At 48.3% G+C, this 17802-nt stretch overlaps 4 protein-coding genes across 4 annotated transcripts; 1 reads left to right on the forward strand and 3 right to left on the reverse strand.

The window, feature by feature from the left end:
* Window positions 1-11: 11 nt before the first annotated feature.
* On the forward strand, window positions 12-6709 carry E1B28_001983 (uncharacterized protein; the record flags this gene model as incomplete). The annotated part of the gene is made up of 8 exons (XM_043147964.1): window positions 12-2116; window positions 2200-3238; window positions 3300-3886; window positions 3953-4876; window positions 4935-5044; window positions 5105-5257; window positions 5316-5799; window positions 5865-6709. Exons 1-8 carry the CDS (start codon window positions 307-309, stop codon window positions 6707-6709), a joined length of 5952 nt encoding a protein of 1983 aa, XP_043016678.1. The 5' UTR covers window positions 12-306.
* On the reverse strand, window positions 6614-8898 carry E1B28_001984 (uncharacterized protein). Its single transcript, XM_043147965.1, has 13 exons — window positions 8478-8898; window positions 8315-8416; window positions 8080-8256; window positions 7994-8014; window positions 7926-7947; window positions 7770-7872; window positions 7626-7709; window positions 7477-7557; window positions 7362-7421; window positions 7178-7285; window positions 7025-7128; window positions 6881-6960; window positions 6614-6829 (listed from the first exon to the last, which is right to left on the reverse strand). The coding sequence occupies exons 1-13, from the start codon at window positions 8757-8759 to the stop codon at window positions 6770-6772; spliced, it is 1284 nt and encodes a 427-aa protein (XP_043016679.1). The 5' UTR covers window positions 8760-8898; the 3' UTR covers window positions 6614-6769.
* Window positions 8899-9232: 334 nt separating this feature from the next.
* E1B28_001985 (uncharacterized protein) lies at window positions 9233-11321 on the reverse strand (the record flags this gene model as incomplete). Its single annotated transcript, XM_043147966.1, has 13 exons — window positions 9233-9612; window positions 9666-9744; window positions 9807-9896; window positions 9959-10171; window positions 10214-10224; window positions 10284-10328; window positions 10381-10401; window positions 10460-10477; window positions 10532-10597; window positions 10663-10753; window positions 10811-10939; window positions 10991-11151; window positions 11204-11321. 13 exons carry the CDS (start codon window positions 11319-11321, stop codon window positions 9233-9235), a joined length of 1422 nt encoding a protein of 473 aa, XP_043016680.1.
* Window positions 11322-13057: 1736 nt separating this feature from the next.
* On the reverse strand, window positions 13058-16586 carry E1B28_001986 (uncharacterized protein; the record flags this gene model as incomplete). The annotated part of the gene is made up of 5 exons (XM_043147967.1): window positions 15943-16586; window positions 14952-15882; window positions 14672-14889; window positions 14095-14615; window positions 13058-14044 (listed from the first exon to the last, which is right to left on the reverse strand). Exons 1-5 carry the CDS (start codon window positions 16514-16516, stop codon window positions 13058-13060), a joined length of 3231 nt encoding a protein of 1076 aa, XP_043016681.1. The 5' UTR covers window positions 16517-16586.
* Window positions 16587-17802: the final 1216 nt, after the last annotated feature.

A 17802-nucleotide genomic window follows, 5' to 3' on the forward strand; every position in this document is an offset into this window, starting at 1 on the left:
CTTTCTCAGCGATTCTGCCTCCCCCCATCATCCACAGGCACAGTACAGTACCAACTTGCACGCCACGGCCTCAAGGTATCCTCATGCCTCGGATTTCCAGTGCTACGCAATTCATAATTCAAAAGCCTTACCCACAAATAAGTAACGGATGCCAAGTTAGCGCTCATCTCGCTTTTTTGGGTAGATACACAACAGCATTGTGAAGGATTGATGATACGGATACCTATAAGGTAACGCCCAGCGTTTCCTTCCTGTCCTTTACTTCCTTGTTGCTTATCCTCCTTTTTTCTCCTTGTCTCTTTGTCTATGCACCCAGATCCAGTGTTGGAAGATAAGGAAAGGGAATGGAAGGAAGCGCCACTGCCAGAAACGAGAACGGAAGGGGGAACGAAGTCGCACGAAGATGAAGGAGCTGTTGAAGGAGGGGAAGACGATATATTAACAGAGATCTGCAAAGGACGTCTCTCGCTCACCAGGAAGAACTGGGAAGACTTTCTCGACGCCATCTGCACGCATCCAGAGCCGTTGTCGTGTGTTGATCTCCTCACGAACTCGAACACGACGGAGCATGGAGGCACAGGTACGACGGGCTCGAAACCACCGGGACTCGTCGCATTGAATCGGGCGATGAACATGGATTATTCGTATTTCTTCTACGAAGGTCTCTTTACCCGCCTCGTTACTTTCTTTCGACTCTCAGAGATTCAACCCAGTCGGATCCGCGACACGGTCGTAGAGGCTCTCCGAGACCCACCGATCTTCTGGGTGTCGTTGCTCAGCACGATATGGAGGATGAATCTACCAGAGGAGACAGTTGAATGTGTCGCCTGGTTGATTTGGCAGTATTATTCCTGCATCTCACCATCCCCGAGCGGTTCTCCGACACCGAATTCAGCGGTTAAACTATACAAAGGCGATCAGGTCCTAAACCTCCTTCTTGAATCGTCCAGAAAGGAAACGAGGGAAATAGCAGAGAAGCTTCAAGCTTTACTTCCCCAGCCTTTGGTGTCTCCAAAATCCAAGGCGATGGGATATGGCGATCCGGAGTTGGATGTTGAGGATTTTAATAGGCCTCCTGGGGGGAGGCATGATAATGATTATGAGAATTTTAGGAAGATAGATGTTTACCCTACGCCTTCGGAGATCAAGTCGAAGAGGTTGCCTTATCTTCCTAAGATAGCTGCGTTTGGTGGCGATCCGAGCCTGAAAGGGGGGGAAGATGGAGGAAAAGATGGAGGAGTAGGAGTTCCAGCAATGGAACAACAATATCTCGAAGCCTTATTCCGTCTCTACCGAGAAGATGCAATCGAAAACATCCGTCGCCTCACCTGCACGCTCGTGGAAAGTCGGGACTTGGAGTCAACCACGCCTCAACTCGAGTTGATCGATGTCGTTGCGGAATCCGGAAAGGGAAGTAGACACCGTTGGGCGTTGGCGTTTAAAGCTTGCGAAGAGCTTGTGTGGTACGCTTCACCGCATCCTTCCACTCTGCCTTCGCCTATCACCCCCACTCCGAACCCTGTTACTGGTGTTGATACCCCAGTGGATGAATCTAGTACCCTTTATCGGTTGAGCATTGCCAAAGCGGTTTGGTGGCCTGATGGGTGTCTGGTTTCTATGGTTGATGGTGAGGAAGTTGTGGGTGTGTGCACGTATGTTCGGGATGTCGCACGACTCGCTCAGTCTCCTTCGGTTATTGTTGTCAATCTTCAGGGAACGGAGGATGTTGTCCAGTCTGTGATGAGGCGGATCAAGGCTTCGCAAGCGAGGGCAAAGGGGAAGGTCAAGCAGAACGACGGAGTCGGAGGTGGAGGTGGGATTCGACTCGTGTTTCCGGAACTCGTGAAGTCGGATTCTTTCAAGGTTCTGGAGAAGCTTCAGACGATGAAGAAGGTGCCGTTTAGAGAGGAGATATTGGGTCCGGCATCACCTTCGTCGTGGGTGAAAGAACCGGAAAACGTTCCTCGAGAGTTCCTCAAAGGGTTGGAAGCCAATCCGACCATCGACATTGGTCAGTTCTTTGGGCTCCGTTGCGCCATCACCTTGAACGCGCAACAGTCTGAAGCGTTATCGTCGGCTTTACGAGAACGGCTTTGTTTAATTCAGGGATTTTCTTGTAAGTCTATCGTCGTCATTCGTCGTCATTCTTCATTTCGTTCCGCACGCTTATTATCACTTTTTGTTTGTGATACCCTCCAGCTACCGGAAAATCCTTCCTGGCCTCCCTCATCACTAAAGTCCTTCACGAACACACATCCCAATCTATCATGATCATCACCCACGACGATAAGGCACTCTCGAAAGTCTATCAGCAGTTGACTACCCGTGTTTGTATCCCTACTACAAAAATGGTGTTCTTGACTCAAACTCAGACTATACCGTTCGCTATGACGTTGAAGGGGATGGTACCAGCATCAGCTGACCAAATTATCGTGTCCGAACCGATACGGTCAGGTTCACCTACTCCTATCGCCACGACCACTATCAACACCCCGGGTACCCAACCGATGCAGGCAGGTCTTGGGGATCCGAGTTTACAGCATGGGGAAGATACGTGTGCTGAGCTGGGGAAGGCAGTTAAAGTGGCTTTTGATGAGTACTATGTTAAGCCTTCGCCCTCGAAATCGAATGAGCCTATCATGCGCTATCTCGCAACACAAGAATCCGAGATGGAATACTATAATGCGCTCCGCGTACCTGAGGAGGAAAGCTCAGAGGACACGAACTTACAGCAAAGTTCTAAGCTCGATAAAACATACCTCCTTGAGCGATGGCGGAATGGGGAGGATGCTGGTGTTTTGTCTGGTAAACCGTCGACTTCCTCTGATTCGGCAGCTAGGATCTGGGGGATGTCTAGCGAAGAACGGCGGGAGAAGGTGGATACTTGGGAGAAAGCGACAGCGTCGGCAGATCTTTCTTCATATGCAAACGCAAATACCGAACACGACGGCGACGGCGACTCCGATGCAATAACTCGGTTATACAATGTCGGTCAACAGTTCAACGTCTATCAGGAAGTCCGTCGTCTTCAAGATATGGATCTTGAGTTGTCTGTGTTGAAAGAAAAGAGGATTATTGGGGGGACGATACGGAATATTTCGGAGATCCTGGATCTCCTAGGTGACGTTGACATGCCTGAAGTCGTCATTGTCATGGGGGGTGATGCGTTACCGGAGTGTGAGGTGGTGACGATGTTGGGGAGCAAGGCGAAGCATTTGGTTATGATGGGCGGTATACCGTACGTTTTTACCCTTTTTTTCTCTTCCCCTTCCACGAAAAACTAACCTTCACCTCTTTAGAACGAGAAGACCTACCTTCAGTCTTCCCCGCCTCACTGAAGCCTTCAAAAAGGGCCACAATTTGGACGTTTCGTTATTCGAACGCCTCATCCAAAAATCCTATCCGTGTCATGTGCTGCATACTATCTACCCCTCTAATACTCAAATTGGTATAAATTCATTCTCGAATATGGGTTGGGGTGGTGTCACACAGACGTACCACACACCACCTCCGTTGGCACCTCTACCTCTCCCTCCACCTCCACGACGACGGAATACGGGTTGGAGCGCTGCGAGTTCCGCATGGAGCCGTCCAGCGTCGCCTTCGCGACCCCAGGAATGCTCTACTACTCCCAATTCCGGTGATGGACCCGGAAAGACCGCACTCCAAAGAAAAATCGGAGCCACAGAAAAAGAGTGGATTCATCGCAAGACCGAGTTAGGTGTAAGTAATGTCCATGTCGACGCGATTATGGGGATGATTGGGATTGAAGAGGTTAAGACGAAAGTGTTGGATATTATGGATACCGTCGAGTTGATTAAGAAACAAAAGAGGTCACTGAAGGATGTTACATTCAATGCTGTTTTGTTTGGGAATCCTGGTACTGGTGAGTGGTCGTTCTTTTCCCCCCCATTCCTGACTCAACCTTTTCCTTTTTCTTCATGGCGCAAAGGCATGCCCATCTTCGCGAAACATTACTTCAAATTCCTTGAATCCATCGGAGCCATCCGTGGTACACAGTTCCTAGAAATCAACGTCGTCGAAGCCGAAAACTTCATGCAATACGTTCGAACCATCGCACGTCGAGGGGGAGGCATCCATGTCATCGACGCTCACAAACCGGGAAGATACTCCTGGTCTACATGGCTAACTGGAGGCCTTGTAGACTCCGTCACCCCCGATACTCTCGTTGAACAGATGACCAAGGGAGCTGGTAAACAAGCCTACCTTTTCTCTGGATTGAGAGCTAAAATGGAAACTTGGCTTGCGTCCAATCCTGTTTTGGACGATGCGTTACCGTATGGGTTTCATTTTCCGGATTATGAGGAGGAAGAGCTGTTGCAGTTGTTTGAGCTTCGACTTGTTCAGTTGTTTCAAGGGGAGATGAAAGTGGAAGGTGGGGTTGATGGTCCGTATGCTCGGTTGGCGATTCGGAAGTTGGCTGCGAAGAGGAACTGTGAAGGTTTTGGGAATGAAGTTGATGTTCATTATCTTATTGACGACATTCTAATGCGGCAGGCAAAACGGATGCGTGCAAAGGAAGGTGGGGAAGGTGATGAAACTGGGGAAGTGGGCGAGCCGGATTGTATGCTCATTACGAAGGAGGACCTGCTTGTGCAACACTCTAAACCGATCGAGGAGAGTGAAGCGTACAAGGAGCTCCAATCTTTGATTGGTCTGGCGTCGACCAAGGCAACTATTGACAGTCTTGTGACGCTAGTCCAGGTCAATAATGAACGACAGCTCAAAGGGAAGAAATCCGTGGAAGTCCTTTTGAACCGCGTTTTTTTGGGGCCTCCCGGGACTGGCAAGACGACTGTAGCCAAACTTTACGCCAAGTTATTGAATGAGATGGGCCTCCTTAGTACGGGTGAAGGTAATACCATATCCTATGGTCTTTCGTTTCCATAGATCTGACTACTCGTCCAATTCAGTTGTCACCAAGAATGCCAACGACTTTATCGGGCAGTTCATCGGACAGTCAGAAGCGAATACGAAGGCCATTTTGGCTAGTGCGAAAGGGAAAGTTTTGATTATAGATGAGGTGGGCGTTCCATTGATGCAATTCTTCTTCGGGCTTTACCTCATATGACTGCCCATGCAGGCTCATATCCTGAATCCTACCAGCTATAACAATGCAGATGTCTTCAAAGAAGACGTGATCGATTCGCTGGTTTCTGGCATTCAAAACATGCCTGGCGATGATCAATGTGTCTTATTGCTGGGTTACGAGGAGGAGATGTTTGATATGTTTGAGGTGAGACTCGCCTTTCGCTGCTCATCAGTAACCGTAACTTACACATCCTCCCCCCTAGAACGCGAATCCAGGCCTCAACCGCCGTTTCCGAATATCAGATTCCTTCTATTTCCCTGACTTCACGACAGACGAACTGTTACAAATCTTCGACGCAAAACTCAGGAAGGAAGGACTCTCCGCCACTCCTGCAGCCCGAAAAGTCGTTGCAGAGATGCTTGACCGTGCTCGATACCGACCGAATTTCGGTAATGGAGGCGCTGTCGATAACATCATCGCCAACGCCAAAGAGAACTATTTCGGACGCTTTAAAGTCACGGATTTCCCGGATGATATCCTCTTCGAACCGCAAGACTTCGATCCTGATTATGACAGAGGTGGCGAAGGATCAGAAAGACTGGCTGCTCTTTTCGAGGAAATGGTTGGATGCGAGGATATTATGGCTAAGTTTGAGGAGTATCAGATTGTCAGTCGGACGATGAGGAGGTGCGGGAAGGATGCAAAAAAAGTTATTCCGATGAATTTCGTGTTCAAGGGACCTCCAGGTATGACTTTACGTGTATTTTTTTTCTCTCTTTTGCTAACGACTGTAACCTTCTTCCCTTTCTAGGAACTGGGAAAACGACCATCGCGAGGAAAATGGGTCAAATCTTTTACGATATGGGATTCCTTGCCTCAGCAGAAGTCATCGAATGTTCTGCCACCGACATGATAGGAAGTTACCTAGGCCAAACTGGTCCAAAGACCCAGAAGTTGTTCAAGAAGGCCCTAGGCAAGGTTCTTTTCGTCGATGAAGCTTATCGTCTATGTTACGGAGAATACGCCCAAGAAGCTGTCGGTGAATTAGTCACACTTTTGACCCAGAAGACGTACCACATGAAGATGGTCGTCGTTTTGTCCGGGTACGATAAAGATATGGACATATTGCTTTTACGAAATCGAGGGCTTGCTAGTCGGTTCCCGGAACAAATCGTGTTCAACAATATTGACCCTGCGGCCTGTTTGGAAATACTTCGACAATTGTTGCAGAAGACTGGGGTGAGATTGAGATGTTTGGAAGAAAAAGGGAGGGACTATCGGAAGATGGCGGAAATTATCAAGCGGATGTCTGGGTCGTCGGCATGGGGAAATGCGAGGGATATGGTTTCGTTGTCGGTGCATCTGATCAGGGAGGCGCATAAAGTCCAGACCTCCACTGGAATCCAGGATGAAGTGTTCGAGTTGTCCTCGAAAGCTGCGGTGAGATATCTGGTTGAGATGCGGGAGGAGCAACAACAACGAGCCTCGGCACACCCTCAACATAAATCGCCGGGTCATGGGGAGGGAGAAAAATTCAACCCATCAGCGGTACTTGAGCAGTTGAATGTTGCGCGGTGGAGAGCGGTGAAACAGCAGCTGAATGGCGTAAATTCTTCGTACTCGCGGACGCAGTTTTATGATATTCCTGGCCCGTAGCTTACAATCTTGTACATAGGTTTCCTCACCCCCTCTCTTTGTATACTAATGCTCCGAACCCTAGACGCGGTTTGGTTTAAAAGGTCCATTTTGACATCTGAACCCGACATTCCCCGTTATCTACATATTATTTAGGTGAGTATGGAAGTCCGTGATTCTGCGTGAGCTTACTGTTGTTGGATCACACATAGCAGCAACTTCTGCTCCGGTTTCTGTCACAGCGTGAACGTTCTTGGCTACGATATTCGTTGCTATTTTGATAGGACAAAAAGTTGGTGAAAAGCGAGGTAAACAAGTGGTATTCAATACGCATACCCGTTTTGGGATAGAGATCGAAGATAATGACTTCTTTTCCAGTCGCGTTCGCAACAGCGTACCAGCATGGATCTGTTACACAGGAACCTTCGACGTATGGAACACTAGGGGGTAATGTTTAGCCATATGCAACAAGGCGACAGAAGGTCATACTCCTTAATCGTCCCGGAGAAGTTTTCGAACATGAAATCCTGAATGTGCGTATTGTTGATTGCTGACTCGGACGTGTTTGGTTTAGGACCAACACCTTGATCCCAATAGCTAGATGAAAACAACAGTGAATAATATCCTCCGATCAGTTACTGTTACGCCAGTTGATAACCAATTGACAACTCACTTCTGAGTGACGTAGATCGGAAATGGGACATCCCGGAAGTGAATGTTTCTCCATGTAATGCTATATTTCCATCCTTAATATTCAGAAACGGGAGGGAACCTAAAAGAAAACGGACTTTCGAGCAAGCCCGTTACCACCGGTCCAACTCTTGAATCTTGCGGCGTAAAGGGATTTCTCCATAACGATGTTTTCAATCCTGAACGTTGGGGAAAGAGGAAGTTGATACAATGGCCCAAAGAAGGAAAATTAGACGTGGGCCCCTACAAAACGTCCTGAACATCGGCAACACTACCTCCTTTCCCGAGTGACCCGATGGATAAACCATGTCCACCGCTACAGTAGGAGTTCCTTGAGGGATAAATCAGCAAGGACGAGGGAGTATAATCCAACAACCAGAGATCGTCGAACCTAAAATGGATGTTCTTTGAACCAGATCCGACCGTTAAGCAGTCGTCTCCGTTTTCGATGTGATTGTTCTCGAATAACATGTTGGTACCACCGGCGCTGAAACCTTACAAGCGAGGTGTTAGGAAGCAATAAACATGCATACGAGAGAGAAATAACCATCTCTACACAGAAAAAGAAACTAACATAAGTCGAGAGAACGGCAAAAAGGAAAGAAGTGGGCTCACGCACGTATTGAATGGGAAGGACTGGCACGCAGGAGTAGAAGTTCTTTAACTTCACCGTATTTGTACTGAAGGGGAAACTCACTGACCTCAGTGTCCGACACCGCGATGATCTTGTTATTGAAAGCATGTATGTTGTTCGATCCACTGGTAGCAAAATTCCACGCGACAGGTTTCCATAATTTCATGTCCCGGATAACACCACCGTCGATTTTTGAGAACCGCCAACCGTGGGGACGATTTACTTGATTATTTGCGTCCCACCACTGTAGCCCATTTGAATTAAGTGAAACTGAAAGGGATTGAACGGGGAACCCAACGTACAGCTTGCCCATGCGCGTCAACCCAACCCCAGTGTGGGTTTGTAGATCCCCGGAGTGTAACGTTTGTACCACCCGTAAATGTAAACCATGCACCTGGAAAAGACTGAATCATGCGCACTCAATCATTCCAGAACAGAAAAAAAAAGAGCTTCCAAAATCCGTACCGAACCTCCGACAATTCCCTGAACAGTTGAAATATCCTCAGGTAACGTCAAGTTCCCCTCAATACGTACTTCAACGTTCTGCAAAACCGGGAAGGTAACGGGTGTGAAAATGTTGTATGTAATGCCTTTTTGGAAGAGGATCGTGGTGTTTGAGGTTAAATTGGCGTTAGCGAGAGCAGCTGTCAGTCCTGGTGTGTCGTCGCCGCCATGATGGGGAACTATGAATGTTTTCCAAGCATGGATACCGGAGATCCAGGATAGCAGAACAAATGAGCTCCTCATCCTTACTATGGGCGGGGTATAAAGTCGAGGGGTTTCAGCTTGTTTTTATGTGCTCGTGGCAGAAGCACATGTGAACAAAAATTTAAAATATGTATGCACCAGCCGGGCCGTCGGAGCGTCGGAAAAACCAGGGAACGTACTTGCTATGCCATGAGGAATGTGATGGTTCAAATGAACGGTCTTTTTTTCGCACGTGCCGCCTACAACGCTGTGACAGGGGGCTTCCTAGTACACACGGAACAGTGCTGTGTATTTCCAGTGGCTATAACCAAAAACCCAGAAAAAAATAATCTGAATGTCGAAAAAAGAGAGTGCCCTACGACACCAACATACATATCCAACCGTCGGAAAGGACTTCGTCATAAAGAAAAAACAAATGATTAAAGAGGAGCCAAAAAACATAAATAAAAGAAGATGGATAGACAACCCTCCCTGAAGATCCGGTGATCTTAATCATGACTGGAGTATCCACCTCATACCATCCACTCAGCCGCCCTCCTAGTAAGCCCATTCAAACTGGCCAACAACGAGTCAAACATGGTTTTCATGCCCTGGACATAAGCCTGGATCTGCGCCTTCGTCGCATTGGCTGGTAGTACAGGGAACGTCACGGTGTTGGACGAAGTGGGGGTAGAGGCACCCGAACCCGTCTTGGTACCGGAAGCAGAAGAAGAGCTGGCGTTGGAAGTGCTCGTGCCCGTACCCGTTACGCTGGCGCCGGAAGTGGCTGTAGTTGTTGTTGAAGCTTTGGACGTCGAGGCGGTGGCCGAAGTGGAGCTAGCGGTGGAGCTGGGAACACCCAAGAAGGAAAGAGCGCTGGCAGGAAGAGGCTTCATGGTGGTTCCGGACATATCTACAGGACAGGATCTAGTTCCACATAACAGGCGAAAAAGCGAAAATACATACACTCATTGTACGTCGGGAACTCAATATTGGTCTCAACGTAAGGACGAGTCTTGTTCATCGCAACTCCAACGGGAACCAGCTTTCTTTTTGAGTCAGAAAATCCGTGACGACTGAAGAATCAAAAACGAGCGCACAACATACCTTGAGCACACTCTTCATATCAGAGTAGTATTGCATGATTTTACTCATCCCGAATTCATTGTTCTCGTGTTGTAAAAAGATCGTTCCGACCTGGACGTGAACGGGGGTTAGTTTGAACTTCGGGATGAAAACCAAAAAACAGAAAATTTTACCCGGTTAAACTCTCCAGATCTAGCCTTGGTGAGGAAATCCCCATAATTCGTATCCACCTGTGCACCACCCATCCAATCGAATGAATCGTACTGCCAGAGGACGGTAGTGAGCCCGAGAGCGTTAACGATAGCACGGATACGGTCGTCGGTATCACCGTAAGGAGGGCGCCAGCAAGTTGGGGTGACGCCGACGACGGATTTTATGGCTTGAACCTAGATGGAGATGAGAAAACAGAGTGTGGTCGTGTTGTGCACCGGACGTACAGCTGAGGAGAGAAGTAAGCATCGCAGAAAAGGAAAATATGAGGAAAGTAAACCAACTCACTGTACCAAATCTCGGCGAAGGCTTGTTCAGAGGTGAGGGATGTCACTAATACGAAGTTGATCAGCGTTTCGTTCCGAGAATTAGATGAGGAACTGACTAGCGTTATGCGACCAAGAATCTTGAGAAAGTAAAAGTGAGCAAACGGAAGAAAAACGCTACCCGCTTAAGCAGCTCACGAGCACAAATTTCATGACCTAACAACAGGATTTAGAACGACCGTACCCAAAGAAGTTAAGCGTTGAACGCACCGTCATAGAGAGCTCGTTGAGCCTGAAGAGGCCAGTTGATAACGTTCGAACCGATGTAAAACACGGCTAAGCGTAGTGCGGGGACACAGGCAATGAGTTGCATGCATAAATAGACGCCTTCAGCTACTCACTGGCTTTTTGGTTGTTCTGGTTCAAAAAATCATACAACGCATTGTGAGAGCAGTTAGGGCCGTCATCGAATCCGTACCCTGCAGAGAGCGGCTGATGATGTTTCCCCTCCAGTCAGCGAAGAAAGATAAACAAAGAAACAAAGCTCACCTCGGGAATCTTGGCAACATCGGGAGGAATTCCAGATCGCTTCGAGGTCACGCATTGCGTAGCGGTCCACCAACAATCGGGATCACTGCCATAGTCGTAGTTAACACTTGAAAAGTCACCATTGACGCCCTGAAAAAAGTCAAGCACCCGCGGAAAATGAGTTGGAGGGTATGGACATACCTTGGGGGCAATGGCAGGAATCTTAGCCTTGATGGAGTTCCACTTATTCTGAGCAACTGTATCGCCAGAGACAATACTGGCGACGGTCCAGGTGGGAGGGAACTTGTTGCTATAGTTGTCAGACGGAGGGTACCAGTAAGGGGCACATTGTTGAGCTGGATCTATAGCCGACGACTATTTAGAAGGGGAAAACGGGGAAAACTTAGAAGATACCTGTAATTTTGGATACAGTCACAACGTTGCTCCTGTCAGGTTCAGCCCTCTTGACAGTGGCAGATAGAGCAATTCTGCCGAGAGAAGAAAGAAGAAGGATAGTGGTTGGGGTACGCATATTCCCAGATAGCGAAACGATTTCAACGAGTGACTAGAACGGTAAAGAGCGTGTGAGGCAACTTTGTTGGCAAGCAGAGTAGAATGGCAGGGGGAGGGAGTGGGATGAAGAGTATTCGAGCGACTTTATTAACCACAAAAAGGTGACAGGGGAAAGGGGACAGGAGACAGCAAAAGGCAGAGGGGGGTGTTCGCAAGGTTGCCATCCAGCCGAGGACGCTTGATTAGTTTGCGTGGCTGAAACTAATTTCTAGCTTCGTCGAAGATACCGATTGTCGCGATTGAGCTTGTTCCTGACTCCTGACTCACCAGCAGGGAAAATCCAAGTTTGAGTACTTGATCCAAGAGTTTAGAGAATTAGGAGGCGTCCAGGAGTAGTCTGCGGCCTGAGCACGCCAAGTATTACGATTGAACTCGGTCAAGTCGACGCGGGCCGCTGACAACAAAACGCCTTAAGAGGATAGGGTCGTTCAAGGGACCGACGAAAAATGACGCATCGCCGCGCCGAGATCTAGGTCGTATTTCACTGAGAATACCGAGGTTGAAAAGAGGGGCCATGAAAGGTGCATGTGTATTCCTCCGTTCTCCCATGCATCATCTCGAAGCTTTAGGAAACCCCAGTCGACGCCGATTTTTGAATTTGATGCAGCTTTTGGATTCGGTTGAGATGCACTTCGTAGTCGAGCAAGAGGGGCGAAAGGATTCCAGGTGTCACGCGACTCCGATGTTTCTGGATGCACGACTGAACGGAGAACCTAGTTGCCTTGGGCGACCAATTTTGACGCCTTGCACGAAACCTGAGCGACGTGACAGCGAAATGAGAATGGCGACTGGAGGAATGAATTGTACGGGGCAGTCATGGCACTGGTGGAGACACGAAGAGACTGGGTCAGGGTGAGGGCCAGTCTCGTTGAGGTTAAAATGAAAGCATACCTCTAAACCAGATCCTTCCGTTCCTCATACGACAGATTGATAGGGTCGTGGGGCCGTGAACACCATTCGTTGGGTGATTGCTTGCAATCCTTCACAGAAACAGTATAACCGTAAGAGAAACTAAACGTGCATTTTTTAGCATCACTTGTTCCAAGATTGAGAACAGTGAACCATACCGTAACCCAAGGTAAACCATCTAGATACCCAAGTACCCCCCTTCCCCATCCGCACTCCAACGTTCCACGAACCAGTAAAGCTTAAAGGCCAACTGATGCTAAGACGTTGCATCCGATATTCCTAACTTAGTTGGTGGAAGCAGATTCCCTGAGCAGCTTTGCTTTACATAAAGCAACCTCTAGAGCGCAACGTCCTTGTAGTAAAGGTAAAATAATGAAAGGTCAGGGTGGGCTAGGGGGGAAAAAAGTCGAGGTTTATTATGCATGAAATCGAACAAGTGGTGGTTCAGGTGAAAGATTTTTTTACGCGTACGCGTTACGTCAGGACTCAACGTACACAGTATTATTGTCAACCATCGCTTTTAACTTAATATTTAATACAACAAATAGAGAAAGGGTTAATCGTGAATGTAGATCTACTTGGTAATTGATATGAATGGAGGGAGGGCAGGTATCAGAGGATGTAGGTATGGTATGGTAAATTTTCCATGCACGGGATGTAAAGGAATGAGAGTGCTAGTAAACGTCAGTGAATGCTTGAAAAGTTGGAGTGAAAACGAAGGGTAGGACATCATCTAAACGAACGGAAACATAAAACCCCCATAATCCGACAAAAAAGAAAAACGGATCACGACCAAGGATTAGAATAATCCGTATTCGGACTGCTCCCAGGTGGCTTCCGCTTCCCTAAACCAAGATCGCTCGGTATTCTCCACGATTCATTGGTCGTACTACCACCACCGAACGAAGTGATCTTACCATCCGCAGCACCAAACGACAACCCCACGTCCACAGGATTCGGGGATCTGGATATCGACGAAGTAAACGGATTAGTATACCCCATAGGAGGAGAAGGATTGGACCATATGGATCCATCGTTCCCGCCAAATGACAACACAGGGGCAGAAGGAAAAGATTGATAAGGCATTGGCGGTGATGGAATAGACGGTGATGGAATAGACGGTGATGGAATAGATGGTGATGGAATAGACGGTGTCTTTTGAGGATACGGATCCTTCTCGGGTATAGGCGGTGGCGGAGGAGCCACAATATCCTCCTCTCCTTGCGTATCTCGAGCAGTCATCCCATTCGTAAACGACATCGACCTCATAGACGACGTCAGATCAGCCGTTGATGGCTCTTCATCCCATGTTGGAGGTGCCGTAGAATTGACTGGCGGTGGGGGCAAATACGTTGGCGGCTGAACGTGAACAGCCCCCGAAGGTATCTTGAGCTCCTCTGGATTCTCCTCGGTTTGTCCAATCACGTCCTTGATCGCACTGAAATCAAATCCTGCATGTTTAGGTATATGCGAACCAGGATCGTCTTCCACTGGAGTTTGAGTTCCCGAAGGAGAAGTAGACGAACTTGCGGATGGTCCCTCTTTTGAGCTTGGGGTACTGATGCGAGGTGGGAGATCCTCATCGACAGCATCTAAACTCGTGCGGCCATCAGATGCTTGCTTTTTCTTTTGAACAGAAAAACTAGATGTTGAAGGTGGTCGTGACGCGTTTTGAGATCCGGAGGGCTTTTTGTTCTTCTTTGAAAACCAGCCCTTCTTGGCGGTTTCTTCTCCTTCCCGTACCACTACACGATCGCCTTCAAAGTCTGGCTCCTATACAAGTATAAGAAAACGAAGAGATAAGAGTAACCAAGCACACGCACCTCAGGCTCATCAAAATAATCAGCAAACACCGGAAACCCAAGTTCATCCAGAATCAACGGCATAAACGTCCTATAACTCATATGCCCAGATATCTTATCTGTCACATCTACATTCTCCAACCCAATCACCCCTTCTATAGGTCTCAACCCGGCAACAACCCTACCAACCCCACCACTAGTCGCCCTAAAGAGATAATTCAACACCCAGTCGTTCCTCGCATACGCGTTGACGTATCGACCAGACACCACGCTCCTCGTTTCAATCCACATCTTCTGGGTGACAGAGAGGGTAGCACCCAACAAAAAGACATCTTGAACGATTCCATAGGCTTTTTGTTTCGCCAACTCAACAAGGGCATAAAAGATGACTCGGGCTCCGAGAGAAAACCCGATGAGTGTTACAGGGCGGACACCTAGGTTACGACGAAGTAGAACGTCAGCGAGGACGCTACCAGCTGCTCTGGCGCGATCGAGGGCATTGTTCCAGGGATTATCGATTAAATAGCCGAGTTTCGTTAGAACTGGAAAGTCGGAAATGAGTCAAAAGTAAGGCGTTTAAACGAAAAGCAAGTCGTACTGATAGGCCATTGTAACCCCACCATTAACGTCGCCATGACCGTAGCTGCGAGCACACCCTGTCCGATCTGAGTTAACACTTCTGAGGTCAAGATCTTAATCGCGCTTCCTGTCTCTTGAATCATCTCCGGCTCCCATAGAACGCTGTAGACATCTCCAACGACAGGATCCAAAACGCTGAACGGCAACCTCGGGTCATCGAGTGGTCCAGTCAAGAAACTGTGACAACCAGGAATAAACATTCAAATAATTCAACGATAAGATATCAGAAATGAACGTACCCTGGGACGGTGAGAATACAACTAACCCTCTTATTATTATGCAGAGGCAACACATCGAACTGCCTAACCTGCCGAGTTCTCTTCGCCATTCCTTTCGCCGCAATCCCTGACCCAGTCAATACACCACCAGTAGCGATGACCGCAGTACCACCAACACCAGTCAGGAACGTCGTAGCACCGGTAGCACCCATAGTTCCAAGCACCGTACCCAACCCCAAACCAATGACAGGAGCCAACAAACCCGCCGATAAACCAATAACAAGTCCACCTCCAACCGTAGCGAGGCCCATCATCATATATCGTTTATTCCTAGCAGCTTTCATTCGCACATCGATAATATCCTGATTTTCCATCTTTTCAACGCCTTCTTGAATCTCGAGAGCCTCCGTGACACGACTCTCGAACCTGACAACGTCTAGCCATCCCAATCCGAGCTTAAGCGCGACTTGTTCCAGAAGAACCCGCGACCGAGCGTCGTACACGCTATCAGCGATGAGAATGAGGAATAGATCACAGAGGATTGTCCATCGAATGTCCAATGTAACTTTCTCGTCTGCAGAAGAGAGTGTGGTTGAGACACCTGGAATGGAAGACGTTGCCGTATCTTCCAGCACACGGGTGGTAGTCTGGAAGACCTTGGCTGTGGTGGTTGTTGGGGAAGCTGAAGGTGATGATGACAGTTTACTGTCTGCTGGCACCGGTTCCGCAACGATGGTTTGGCCAGAGATAGATTCTGTATCTGCAATATCATCGTCTTGTTCTAGGGCTGCCGCCTCTGCCTCTGCTACACGGATATCCTCTTCTTCGCGCTGCCTCCTCGCCTCTGCGGGGTCATACTCCGGGTTTGAGATGGTATGCGTAGTCATGAGCGAAGGTACTAGATCCATAGGCTCAACGCCATGATCACCGAGGCTTTCTATCATTTTCTGTTCTGCGAGGTTTCTTGAGTGGGCTGGAAGGATAGTGAAGAAGAGAAAGTCGAAGATCTTACCTCGAGTTTCGAGCTCCATATGATAGTACAACCTGCCCATAATCTTCATCCCCCACAACTCCATATTCGCAATGGCATGCTTCAATTCCTTCCTATTCGAATCCTTCAATTTCTTGAGCATTTCCCTGCTCGTCAACGCACATAACCCCACATACGCTATCCTCTGCCCTTCCGTCAACAAACCTTTCGTAGCCTGCATCTGACTAAGAGGCGTCATAGCCTTATCCTCGTCAAACAGATATTTCGTCCGTAGATGCACCTCATCCGTCTCGTTATCCTCATTAACCCTCAACCTCGTATACTCGCTCTCAATATGCTCATCCCCGCCAGCCTTCGCCCTCCATTCATTACCGCGATCATCAAAATCGATCAGATCCCCCCTAGCATTTGCAGCCGTTTTGGTATCTGTTTTGTTCGAGGTTGAAACGTAATGGTATTTCTTTTGGTCTTCTTCGTCTAGACCGCCACGGATAGTGTCTTCTCGTACGACGGGCATGTCTTGCCATCCATCTTCGTCATCGTCGGTAAAGTCGAAGACGTTCTTTTCTGGAGGTTTCGTCGTCGTTATTGGCATTGAGGAGGTGATGGAGAGATGTGATGGTATACGACTACCCACGCTGAGGTGGTAAGATGGAATGTTCGGCAAGGTCCCCCCTGCGTCCGTTACCGTCGCCGGTACCTTGCTTCGCTCCGTCCGCGGGCCGACGACTTGACAGCGGCCGTGAACGCCGATGGATGACGGTTCTCCCGAGACCGCCATCTTCAAATTTTTGTCGACACCGGGCAGGTCCAAGTGGGTCCAAACCAAGTACTCAAGTATTCTACTTACCAACGCTCAAGAGGACTACGAATCATATGGAAATTTTCAAAATCAATCACTCCTTGGCTTCTGTGCTCGTTCAAGAGCATGTGCTGCTGTTCCGATCTTCATGTCGTCGGTGGACAATCAAGATCTTAGGTGTTGGGTGGACTCGCGGCTCATCTAAAGACACGGTGCCTTCTCACAGTGTTTTACAGGACGTCCACAATGGAGTAATATAATATGGAATTAAACGAGGTCTGTGATTTTCTTATCGATTTCTCATCCAGTCATCTTACAGTAAACCTATACTGTACGTCTGGCTCACGGCCTCCTTATTCGGACGATTTCGGAATTTCGCCTTATTCCAAGGACCCCGGCTTGACCGCTCAAGCGCTCAGCGCTGAGAAAAATGGAGCAGATCATGGAGCAGATAACAGCTTCTCAAAAAGAGAATCAGAACCAGACTAATAAGTAGGTTCTTGATCTACCGATTTTCACTGAACCTCGTGTTGCGCAAAGTAGGCCTAGAACTCGTATCCACTTCACTGAGTAGGGGCATGCGCGCATGAGCGGGCGTGTGAAGGCTGGTCCAGGTAAGTGACCACAAAAAAACACTATCTGTACTCAAACAGGCCCTAATCCGCAGTATCTCAACCCTCAGCTTGTACTCAAGGAGTATTCAACCACAGGTCCAGGAAGTCTTCGAATTCTCTGGAGAAGATAATCTATCCACCCCTCTGGGTTCAACCCGTCAAAGCAGACATTTCTCTTCACTCAAATCAGTTGTACATTCAATTTATTGTACACACGAGCTGACATCCCTGCACCCGCCTCAACGTTGAGTGCATGTGTGCATATGATTGATAGGGATCCCGCGATTTGGAGCAGCTTTCAAGACAACAGCGGTAGGGGTGGAGGAGAAACATATGCTTTAGAGACGGCGACTCGAGCCTCTGTTCGCCTGCCTTATCACCGGTATCTTCCAGATTCCTTCCGTTCATTTTATGTCACCAGTTACCCATTAGGTCCTCGTATTCACATGACGGAATCATACACGT

Source organism: Marasmius oreades, chromosome 1 (genome assembly GCF_018924745.1).
Source record: "Marasmius oreades isolate 03SP1 chromosome 1, whole genome shotgun sequence".
Lineage (NCBI taxonomy): Eukaryota > Fungi > Basidiomycota > Agaricomycetes > Agaricales > Marasmiaceae > Marasmius > Marasmius oreades.